This window comes from Macaca thibetana, chromosome 3 (assembly GCF_024542745.1).
Source record: "Macaca thibetana thibetana isolate TM-01 chromosome 3, ASM2454274v1, whole genome shotgun sequence".
NCBI lineage: Eukaryota > Metazoa > Chordata > Mammalia > Primates > Cercopithecidae > Macaca > Macaca thibetana.
In genome coordinates, this window is record NC_065580.1 from 41,734,675 (window position 1) to 41,746,809 (window position 12,135).

Sequence of the window (12,135 nt, forward strand, 5' to 3'; positions counted from 1 at the left end):
TAATACAATTTTTAATCTAAAGCAAGCTATGAATATAAAATAATAACTATAAAATAATGAGGCTAATATATACTTATGAGAAGAAATTTATGGATTACTTAGAAAGGCAATTTCATAATGAGACCCAAAATTATTTTGATCAAAGGCAGAATGTTTAGAATATGAGTGTGGTTTTTATTAGGTAGCTATTTGGAACCACCATACCTATTCTAATATATAAATTCAGGTGTATTGGTTTGTTTAAAAATCTCTCATTACTTTGTGTTTAATAATTACAAAAGTATCTCAAATTATCTTACTGTTAACTTGAGACTTAGACTATGTGATTCTTTGCTGAATTTCCACCTTAGATCCTAACAATATTTTACTCTTTGGTCTTACTTGAGACTTAATCTGTAGAGTTTATAAGAGACTCCACATCCCTTGTAAGAAATCAATGGCACTGTATACTTGGATTCTGTGGGGTTCCCACAATTCCTCATTATAGACCTAGACTTATAGCACAGATATCATGACCAAAATTCAAGTATGTCTTCTGACACACGATTTGATATACACTCTTACAACTAAGCGAAATATGAAAAATTCAGGGCATGAGAGAAGAGACAGAGAGGAACAAACTGAATAACTACCTTAAAAGTTGTGAGAAAATGTAAATTTTAAAAATTTTCCCAAATTAAATAGCACAATCTCCATTGGTGACCATTTATAAATCAATCCCACTTGTATATGAATTACAAATTTTATACTAATATATCACTTCTAGTTTAAAAATGGCTTCCTATTTCATAAATGTCATTTTCATAAAAGTTTCTATTTAATTTACTTGTTTGCCATGATAGTCATGAACTACCTGAATTTTTTATGGTAAAATTCTCTCTTAGATTATGTTTATTGTTTTTATATATATATATATATATGGATTATGATAGTTCAGATGTTCTTCAAATTTTATACTTGATGCGAAATCCATGCAAAATTAAGAAAGTAAGAAATAACTTAGATTTTTTTTCCAAACTTTTTTGGTTTTCCAATGACAAAACCTAGACCTATAAAGAGATATTCAATACAATCTATAACCCATACCATAACAATTTTACTGTTGTATGACTCTCAAACTGAAGGGATCCTATTCAGAAAGTTAAATTCTAAGGCATTTAACAACCTATGATAGAAACATACGACGTGTTTCCTGTATATCTGGTAAGGCCATGTGAAACACAATTTTTCATAAATTAAATTCTCATCCAGGCCCACTCATTGCATATCCAGATTAAGAGTCACAAAATTATACTCAAAGATGAATTGAGCATCTTATATTAACAAGGTACATGTACTGTAATGAATGTAAAAATATGGTAATCCATAATAATAGCAGTTAACATTGGGCTAACCCTTCACATTCATTTTCTCAAGGGATTAACCCCTATGACAGTCTCCAAATTTTAAAGGTCAAGTCACACACAGAGATGTTAAGGGACCTGCCTCAGGCAACACAGCTACTAAACAGTAGATGTAGGATCTGAATCGAAATAATCTGACTCCAAAATCTACCACTTTTGAAAACTAAGCAATACTGCCTAACTTAATGCAAAAAATATGTTTTTTACAAGAATTGCAGTCCAGAAGGCCAGAAGGAAGTTTGTAATCATTGGTATTTTAGGTGATTGTCAGTTCCTATAAATAGTAGGAACTTAACTTTTAAAAACATACCTATTCTTGGAGCAACTTATGAAGTATTTTGGAGAACAGAAATGAGTATGTTCTTAACACACTTAGTAGCCTTTGTAATACATTTTCTTTGCAAACCAGCCTGATAGCATTTTTTAACCTATATTAAATGTGTCAGGTGATTTGTAAAAAGAAAATTATATAAAAACCCACTTTGACAGATCAATAGTAAGCTATTTTAAAGTTCATTAGTATTTAGAACTATCCATGGAATATTAATTCTTCTGAAAACTGCATTTTTAGACTGATTGGCATTTAGCTTCCTCAAAGTTCTCTGCTATAAAGGTCTATAATTTATGCCAATTGACATTCTGATTTTATAAGAAGTAGGAAAACAGATCAATAGATAAGCCGATTTTATAGAAGAAGTAACAAAAGGTGCTATAACATCAATACAAAAAGGCAATTCCAAAGAGTAAAGTCCTTCTCTCTCATCCACCGGGAGGAGCTCTCCTTCAAGGGCCACAGTCTCTCCTTAGCACCGGAGTTCCAGGATTAGCTGCACATGCAGAGAACTAAACATAACAGAAATGTGAAAGCTAAATCTCTTCCCCCCTACACACTTATATGAGCTATTTATAACATATTTCACTTTTTTGATACCTCAGTATGCTTATTCATTGGGTAATTATGAGTCAAGTAATGTCCCACGAGAGAGAAGTACCTACTCATTCATTCACACAGGTATAACAGGAACAAAGTAGATGCAATATCCAAAGAACACTTCAAATATGAAGTGCTACATCTAATAACACTTTGCCTAAGATTCCGAACTTAGACGCTGTTTTTCAAAATCTCATTAGATAAAGTTTGCAAGCTTCTATGGCTCAAAGTTTGCAAGCTTCTATGGCTCATCACATTAGGCTAGGAATACAACTTATTAAATGTCAGTTGGATATAACTTCAGTATCTATTCCTATGGCTTTTAAAATTTATAGCTTGTAAAGTTAACTTTTTTCAAAATAAATATTTCAACAAATTTGCTTTCAATTTTTAAAGAACAATGTACTTGTGACAAATACTAGATTTATCCAGTCTCATAACAATAAATATTTTAAGCACATATTTTCTACCTACCCCAAAAATTTTTTTGGCAGAATTCAGTCAAGAAATGTTTTCTGAGCACCTACTATATGCAGGCATGGCACCTGTATGTGCCAAGAAGATAATCAAGTGTCCAAGGCATGAAGGGGGAAAACCAATAAACCACACTTAAGTATTTATTATTAACAAGTTTTTTTAGTTTCTTAGAAAAATCAAATAAAATAACTGCATAGTAGCATACTTGGGTCTTGAGATTCTAACTTTTCAGTTGCAAGTAGATGTGGCTGTCTATTCAATCAGCTTCAATTCATTCTTCAACCTCTTCTTAACGCTTTCTGTTTTATTCCACAATACCCACATTTTCTTTCAAAACAATGAATGATAACGCATCTTTTTAAAAACTGCTTATTTCTTTTCCCCAAATCCAGCCCATACACACGCCCTAATCTTTCGTGGGCACGTGTCTTTCCAAAGCTCGGTTGGCCACCCTCTCACCTGAAAAAAAGTTTGGAGACAACGCTGGCCTTTTCCAGAGGCGACCTCTGCATGGTCTCTCGGGCGCTGGGGTCCCCGCTAGGGCCGACTGGGCTCAAGCTCCTAATGCCAAAGGACCTATTACTCTGGGTGCCTGCCGCTCAACCCTTTTTCTCTGACCTGCTGTGATGTCATTTGCTTCCAACTCCCCCCACCCACCCCTACTCCACACACCACCCCTTCCTTTTGCTCCTTCCCCCGCCTTCACTGCCCAGGTTAAAAGCCGAGTGCTGCCTGGTCCGGCCCCAAATTTGCTCTAGCGGCTTTCTCCACCCACTACGCACCCCCGGCAGCACCCCGGCCGCTCCTTCCTCCTCTCCTCCTTCGCTCCCTCGCCGCCCCGCACCTCCCTTTTCTGATTCTGACTCCCAGCCTCCCTCCCTCGCGCGCGCTCCTTCCAGGTCCGTGTCCTTACCGCCCAGCACCAGGCCCATCCCGCAGGTGGGCGACAGTCGCGGCCGCTCTTTAGGTGCGGTTGGCAACGCTGGAGGACAGAAGAAGCCACCGGCAGAACTGGCTCCCCGGAGAGCCTCCTGGACCGTCCTTCCGGCAGGGTCCGCCAGACCCAGCACTCGCTGCCACCAGCTTCCCCGGAGCCTGCCTTCCTCCTCTTCCTCCTTTTTCCGATGATCCTAGCTGGGTTCCTGTTACGTTTGCAAGGTGCATTTTGAAAAGGGAAGGAAAATGTGCCTTTCATGTATCAAAATACAGCCTTAGAGAGCCGAAAAGTTCCGCGGCAGTGTGGGTCTGATGCATTCACCTTAGCGCTTCCTCTGCGGGTTGGAGAAAAGAACCAAGCTTTATTAGTTTCAGGCTTAGGTGAGTGAACTCCAAGGATGACAAAGAAATCTGAGGACACGTACTTAAAGGGGGAAAAAAAATCTACAAGGAGGTAAGAGGAGATAGTGCTTCGCCTAATTACCAGCCCAGGATTTGTTCCTTGTCTGTCGTTTTTAGTCCAGTGTGCATTTTTAAGGAAGGCTTTGGAGTGTTTTAGCGACAATGACAAGCAACAATGTAAACTAACCCGCCCTCCTATAGATTTCCTAGTCTCAGTCAGCAAAACATCTTGACTAATCCACCGAAAGGAATCCAAGCAGTCTTTGAAGCGAAGGTAATGTGTTAACTTTGACCTGACTCAGAGAAACGCCATCTTCAACTCTCCAAGGGCAACTGGACATTCCCAGGCGTAGGCGCCTTCCTTCTGAGCACTTGGTGTAGGATTGCCTGTGTCTCTGACGGTATTTAAAGAGCCAACCCTCTAATCCCTGAACCCTATTGTGTAAAAGCAAGCACACATTGTGTTTGAATTGAAAAATTCAAAGGAAAGTAAAAATTTTGGCCTGATTACTTCATTGTCAACACATCTAAGGCAAGGGTCTTGTGAATGATCTTATTGTTAACTTGTGGTCACCCAACTACAGTACAAATAAAACATGCATTTCATGATGGAAAGACAAGAACATGTGTTGAAAATAAAGAATGTGTTCAGCAGGTTTTCATAGCTCTGCTTTGCACTTCAGTGGACAAAAGCATACCTTTTTTCTTGAATATTGTAAAGTAAGATTTAGAAACATTTAATCTTTATTATCCTAAATTTGAATAGTAGAGAAAAGGGCAAAGAGATAAACCACATTGCATTAAGTTAGACACCAGGAAAGAACCTTAGCACTTTTAACTCACCATCCACCCTGTTGTTTGAAATCCTCTACCTGTGTTTTCATCTCTCCAGTATGACAAAAATTGAGACTGTCTTCACTATTGACTTTTCCCAGACATGTGACTGAACTCACTCCATCCACTTCCCCATCCCCAATCTGTTGTTTGGTTTATAACTATTAGTGTGGCCCATCAAATATAATACATGCGTTTGAAATAAATTATTTCAAAAAATTATTTTTGAAATAAATTATTTTGAAATAAATTATTCTTTGTTATCAACAAGCAAGTGAAAATAAAGGGATTAAGAATTAAGCTCCAAAGAGAATCATAGAAGCTGACCAAGGAATATGGCTGCAGGAGACTCCAAATATTTTTCAGTCAATCTCCTTCTGGAAAGAATGAAACAGTTACTTGAGTTCTTACTATTTGCCAGACATTATTCATATAACCCTTACAACAACCATGTAAACAGGTGTTATTATCTTCAGTTTTCAGTTGAGTAAGAAAACAAGAAAAGTTAAGTAAATGCCTATAATGATAGAGCTAAGATTCAAACCTGGGTCTAGTTCTAAACCATTACTCCTATCACTGTGTAATACTGCTTCTAATCAAATCATCCCTCATGTATTTTTATAATGTCACTTATACATCAACCTAGTCTCTTTCCTCACATTAGTTTCATGAAATAATAACTTCTAGGCCTGTTTAACAATGAAACAGGAAAGCAGATATCTACAAACCAAGTAGCCAAACCAAGTAGCCACTGGAGTTATATACTTTTAAAGAATTACATTTAACTATAACATTCCATTTTAAGCATGTACACACACATGTACATAGGAAGACCATAGATTTTTATCATAAAACATTATGGTCCAAATTTGTTTTGGTAGAAATAAAACTTTACCATTATTCAGAGCTTTAACACAGTTAGCAAGCATGTCCAAATGCACTAATTGCGACATGATATTCAGAATTTGCATCAAGGTACATACATAATGTGGGAATAAGGACTTATCCACCAGAAAACTGTTCAAATGTGACTTAAGGTCATGACTGAAATCCTAAACGTATCTTTGAAATGTCAGGAACAGGAAAGAGATTAATGGGCCAGGGTGAGAGTAGGTGAAACAGTGAAGCTCTTCTTTCATGCTGCTCAATGATAGCTCATATCATTTTATAACAATTTTATAATAGCCTATGGTTGTTGGGCACTTACCATATATGCCAAATTATAATGACAAATACACAGCCTAATTTGCCTTTTTTAATCTTTACAACACCTTCATGGGACAGGTAACTTCTTCATTAACTATATATTACAGATAATGAACCTGAGGAAAAACAAGTTTCATATTTTCCCAAGCAAGTTGCACAATTAATAACAAAAGAGGAAACTTGGATTTAAACCTAAACAATCCGTGGCCTGAGCCCAAGCATTTAATGATTCCACATACTTCCCCTATAGAATTTCCTAATGCCCGAACTGATCTTAAATATCGAAGACTGTGTGGCCATTTGTGTGGCATCATTTTAAAGGTATATTAAAAAGAAGAGCAAGGAGGAGTAGGAGAAAAGGAAGCCAACATTTATTTAATACCTACTTTGTGTTCAGCAATGTGCTGGGTGCTTCTTACACATGATCTCAATATATGAAAGATTATGAGTGATAACCTTCTTGTCAAAGATTACTCACCCTGCCAGGTTTCGCCATTAGAAATCATGGGAGTGAACTTTCACAATACTTTACTTATCCATCATGTTCAACTTAATTTGAGAGTGTTTCTCAGATTCTCTCCTGAGTGGACTTTAACAGTGATAAGTGGGTAGCAATCACAAGTACACTAAAACCTGAAAATGTGGAAGAAGAAAAGAAATAGTCACTCCTATTGGGAAGAAAAGCTCATTTAAAAAAAAAAGACAAGGTCTCGTCAGCTTCATATATGTAGTCTGGTTGTGCTTATAAATTTATCTAAGCTAGAAGGGTAAGAACGGCCACAGCTCTTCAACAGTGGGCCACAGTGATTACCTAGGATGTAAACACACATTACAGTCTTACAAAGATGTTTCAGGACTTGAAAGAGGTGTCCTGGGAAATGACTAGTCAGATTCTAGTTTACTTTTACTGCTTCCAAAATAATGTTTGGTCTGACAATTCTGTTTATAAACACACACGCACACCAACTTCTATTTACATACATACATAACCCCTCTTCCCTACAACCTCCTTGGAGGCACGAATTGCATCTTATGTTTTCCTTTGAATTCAGCCCTTATTTTGTAATACAGTATATGCACTCAACCAACCATTTTCTCTTGGGGTTACTGACCTAATAGTTGAAATGTCATTCTAAAGGGGATATTTGAAGATGCTCAAGAGATGAATGGTTAACATTAATTTTTCACCAAGCAAGAGCTTGGATGCTAAAGCAGATGTACAGAATAAGGCAGTATCTCCATCCTTCAAAATTCAGAATCTACTGATGGACATCAACATTCTCTGAACATGACAGAGTATAGTGGAAATAGCTTGTGCTAAAGCAATAAAGAATTAGGTTTTCAATCCTGGCACCACACTTAGCTCTGTGACCTTAAATAAGTTACTTAACCTTTCTTTGTTGTTTTTTCCTTGCCTCAAAACAAGGTTAAACATACCCACCTTAGTCAGGTGCCATGGTTTATACCTGTAATTCCAGCACTTTGAGAAGCTGAGGAGGGAGGATTGCTTGAGCTCAGGAGTTTGAGATCAGCCTGGGCAACACAGTAAGACCTTGTGTCTACAAAAAATAAAAAATAGCAAGGTGTGGTGGTGCATGCTTCTGATCTCAGCTACTTGGGAGGCTGAGGCAGGTAGATGGCTTGAGCCTGGGAGATCGAGGCTGCAGTGAGTCGTGATCATGCCACTGCACTCTAGCTTAGGCAACAGAGTGAGACTTTATCTCCCCCGACCAAAAAAAACAAAAAACAAAAAAACCCCCACCTCATAGGGTTGTTGAACAGATTAAGTTAGGGTCTCTCAACTTCAGTACTATTGACATTTGGGTGTGGATAATTCTTTGATGTGAGGGTTGCCCTTGTACTGTAGAATGTTCAGCAGTATCTCTAGCTTCTATGCCTTGGATGCTCGTAGGACCACATACATCCTAGGTTGTGACAACCAGGACTATCTCCAGAGATTGCCAAATATCTTGGGGAGAGAGATACAAAACTGTCCCCAGTTGAGAACCACTGGATGAAATAAATTAAATGTGATATATATATCAGAAATAAAGCACTTAGAACCTAATAAACACTTAATAAATGTTAGAAATTATCATTACATACCACTGGTTATAAATTAGGAGTTTGTGTAGGATTGCAAAATGGAATGCTACAGAAAACTGAACTCTCTAAAAGCTATCAGAATTCTCAGGAACACTGGAATTTCTCATTCCCTAAGAATTTATTGGTATTGGAACTAAATGAAAAGGGGTAAATCAAGTACTCTTGCAGTTGTAAAATCATTTTTATTTACAGACAAACTTCTATTTTTATATGGTGAAAATGTCCCCTTGTATTGAAATAGCATTTTAAAGCTCTGTTGTTTGGTTGCTCTACTTTTCAGCTCATAAACAGTGGTGTATTTGTAACTCTGTCCAGATGGAATTTGGCACCCTGATGGGTCTTCTATAACTTAAAGGTAGTTTCTCATTAAGGAAGTCTTAAAGATCTTCAAGCTGTTCAAAATGGGAGCTTATTAATGCTGCTAACGAACTGAAATAATTATGAACAATATCAAAAATACAATTTTGTCATAAATGTAAAAGCTACCAAATCCTGTAAGATTTTCTAAAACTGCCAGTCATGAAATGTTTTATTCATATGGGTTCTCTTCCCATGTTCCCGCTGAAGCCTTTCTAGAAACAAGGGAATTCATAACACAGATTAAATTTTCATTGGTGATATCATGCTGAAACTCAGATGCTATCTATAGATGTAGATAATTATAAATTTGAATTCTAAAAAGAAAAGTAACCATTTTTTTCTCAGAAGAGTTCTGTGATAATTTACATGATACATAGAAGAGTTATATTTAGAAAGGCAGGGGTGCACAGTAAATAGAACAGTGAATTATTTATTTATAACTGTTTCCCTCTAAATAGATAATCAGTAATCAAAACAGTTAAAACAGGGCATTTGAAATAATAATAATAAGAGAGACATGATAGAAAAATTTCATTGCACATGGGCACTAACAGCAATTCTGAAAGTCTTGGCTGTCAAAGCCCAATCCATTGTATTATTCTCATGGTCTGATATCTGAGAAAAGACAATATGTAAGTTCACCTGGAAAGAAAAACCATCCTCCCTCTACCCCATTCATGGAAGAGTTTGCTGTTTAGAGACTTACATCATTGAGTGGCATCATGAACAGTATTTTCAGCAATAATTTTCTCAAAAACATTTATGGTCATTTCTTATACCAATCTATGATCAAAAACTAAGTACAGGACATGAAGTCACTTAAAGAAGGCTTGTTGGCCTGGAAAACTAAAATTCAAGAATTCACAGGTTTAGGGACTCCTTTCTGATTTGCTTTAACTTCCACTACATAGAAAGAGTCTATGAAATCTCATTGTTTTAGGGTCATTTATTGATCTTCAAGTTCAATGTGATTGGTGAAACTACAGTGATTAATCTGTATGGTCAAAAGGATAGCCAATTCCCAGTTCGGTGACTGTGGCTCACTGGCCTCCACAGCCTGCATCCTTGTGTCTGAGACACTGACTGGAATCTCCCCACTTCAAAGGCTGTTGAGAGGCAACACTGACAAAGTGATGGCAAAACACTTTGGAACTCTTATTTACATGTGCAAAAATTATATTTAAAGACATGTATGAAAATTGCCTAAGTCCTTTCTAGAACAAAGTATATCATGCTAATGAAGAAAAATCAAATTGATAAATTGGTATCATGTTTTTCATCCAAAAAAAATTAACTTACAAAGTTTTACCTAAAAATATAATTTTTCAAATAAAGCAAATTAAGTTTAGTATGGTACTGTCTTTGTAAGAAAAAAATGTCTGTTATGTATACTTGTTTGTTGTTTAAATTGCATTATGTGCCTCAGGAAAGACCCTACAAAGTTAGTACATTTTATTATTAACATCACAATTTAAAAATGAAGAAACTGAGGTACAGAAGGTTAAATGCCATGCCCAAATTCAAGAAAGAGTGCCAGAATCTGAACAAACCCAGTTGTCTGGCTCCAGAACTGAGTAGTTAATCACTGTGATCTCTGTGTAACTAGACCACATAGAACTCTTCTGTTTATTTAAGAGAAAGGTGCCTTATATAATTTGTGTTCTTGCTTCTCTGTTTAGGTGAAAACAAGGACTTATCACAAACTAGACTTGTATTTTTTTCTTCATTTCTTTTGAATGTATTGAATGGACCATCTTCATTAGAAGAATGAAAAGTATGTAGGTGTCTAGGAGGAGAAGAAAGAAGAACAAGCTCTTTTCTGTGGCTTGACAAAGACTACTTCTATTTCTTTTGAGATTCAGTGTAGTTAGAATCTGTTTGGTGCATTGAGATAATCCCAACTGGAGTGAGCAAACAGAAATACCGAAGATACCGAGGAGAACACACCACACTGTAAGAGAGAAGTTTAATGCCAACACCTACTATGTGGTGGGAGATGGGTTCTTGTTTCTGCAGCTGAAACTGGAAACTTGTCTTTACTCACCCATCCTTAGGTGCCAGGTGGGCTTTGGAAACTACTATAGCAACTTTGGAACTCCAACAACAAAGTGTTACTGGCTGATATTAAGGCTGGGAGAATGAGTTTCATCTTCCAGGAACTACTGTGACCCGTGCAGGGATCTGTTCCAACAGGGTGATAATAGTAGCAATAGACTGGGATGCATCTGACTCTGTGGGAGGACCTATTTTCATCAGTGACACAATGCTGTGGTGACAGAGGCTCTTGCAGCAGAAAATGGGGTGGGGCATGTGACAATGGACTAGTCAGATCCTTCATATTCTCCTTTTTCTAGTGTTTAGAAACAGAAATTACCTATTTGAACCAAGAAAGACTTGGAATTCTTGGACAATTAGGGGTGGAAAAGTTCTTTAGAAAAAGTTTCTGGGCTTCTTGCTAACTTCAATGTTTTAAACATTTAAAGTTAAGAAGAGATGTGACCTTATTTGTACTCCAAAAACTGGGTAAAAGGAGACCTACAGGTCACATATACATGTTTGCATAAGCATTGAAGAAAGCCTGGAAGGATGTATGTCATAATCATGTCAAAAATGTATAAAGTTTTTAAATATTTATCTTTCAAAATAAAGAACTGCATCTTGGAAAATAAAGTGACTTTCTGATTCCATTCCACAGATGTTTTTGGAAAGCCTATAGAGTTCCATCTCTGTGCCAGGCAGTGGACACAGTAAACAAGACAGGATTCTGCTACAACTTCCAACGAGCTTCTTAGATCTAAATTTTACTACAACTCTGACAAAGCAAAGCATTACTTCTCTGAGCCCAAAGAAAATTACCAGTATCATTGCCTCTGGTATTTATTCTGACTTTCCTCAGCCCTGCAAAATCTACAGTAACTCCCTTGTCTCCTTTGGTTTCCCCTTTTTGTACTTACCGAGGCCTGCATTTTTCCCCCATTCCTGTTTTAAGACTGAAAACAGAATCTTCTCAGGAGTCATAGTTACAAAGATGCCCTGTTGGGAATAGAAGACAAACACTTTCCTCATCTAACTTTCAATGTTAATTAGATCCCTCTACTGTTCATTAGCAGTTAATATTCTTATAAATCTTTTAAGTTGTATTATCTTGCATAAGTGCCAGAATTCCACTGCACTTTACTTTTTACATGTTAAGAGCATTAATTTTGGCCAGGCGCAGTGGCTCATACCTGTAATCCCAGCACTTTGGGAGACTGAGGCAGGTGGATCATCTGAGGTCAGGAGTTCAAAACCAGCCTGGCCAACATGGTGAAACCCTGTCTCTACTAAAAATACAAAAATTAGCTGGATGTGGTGGCAGGTGCCTGTAATCCCAGCTATTCAGGAGGCTGAGGCAGAAGAATCGCTTGAACCTGGGAGGCAGAGGTTGCAGTGAACCTAGATCATGCCATTGCACTCCAGCCTGGGCAACAGGAGCAAAAC

At 37.2% G+C, this 12,135-nt stretch overlaps 2 protein-coding genes across 2 annotated transcripts in view; both read right to left on the reverse strand.

Moving 5' to 3' along the window:
* The window catches only part of CFTR (CF transmembrane conductance regulator), a 180,832-nt gene extending 177,378 nt beyond the window's left edge, over window positions 1–3,454 (reverse strand). Inside the window, exon 1 of the mRNA XM_050785105.1 lies at window positions 3,271–3,454. Within this exon, the coding sequence (XP_050641062.1) occupies window positions 3,271–3,323 (53 nt within the window). The 5' untranslated portion in view covers window positions 3,324–3,454. The remainder of the gene's footprint in view (window positions 1–3,270) is intronic.
* LSM8 (LSM8 homolog, U6 small nuclear RNA associated) overlaps window positions 1–12,135 on the reverse strand; it is a 765,242-nt gene that overhangs the window by 695,430 nt on the left and 57,677 nt on the right. The gene's annotated exons all lie outside the window — the stretch shown is intronic.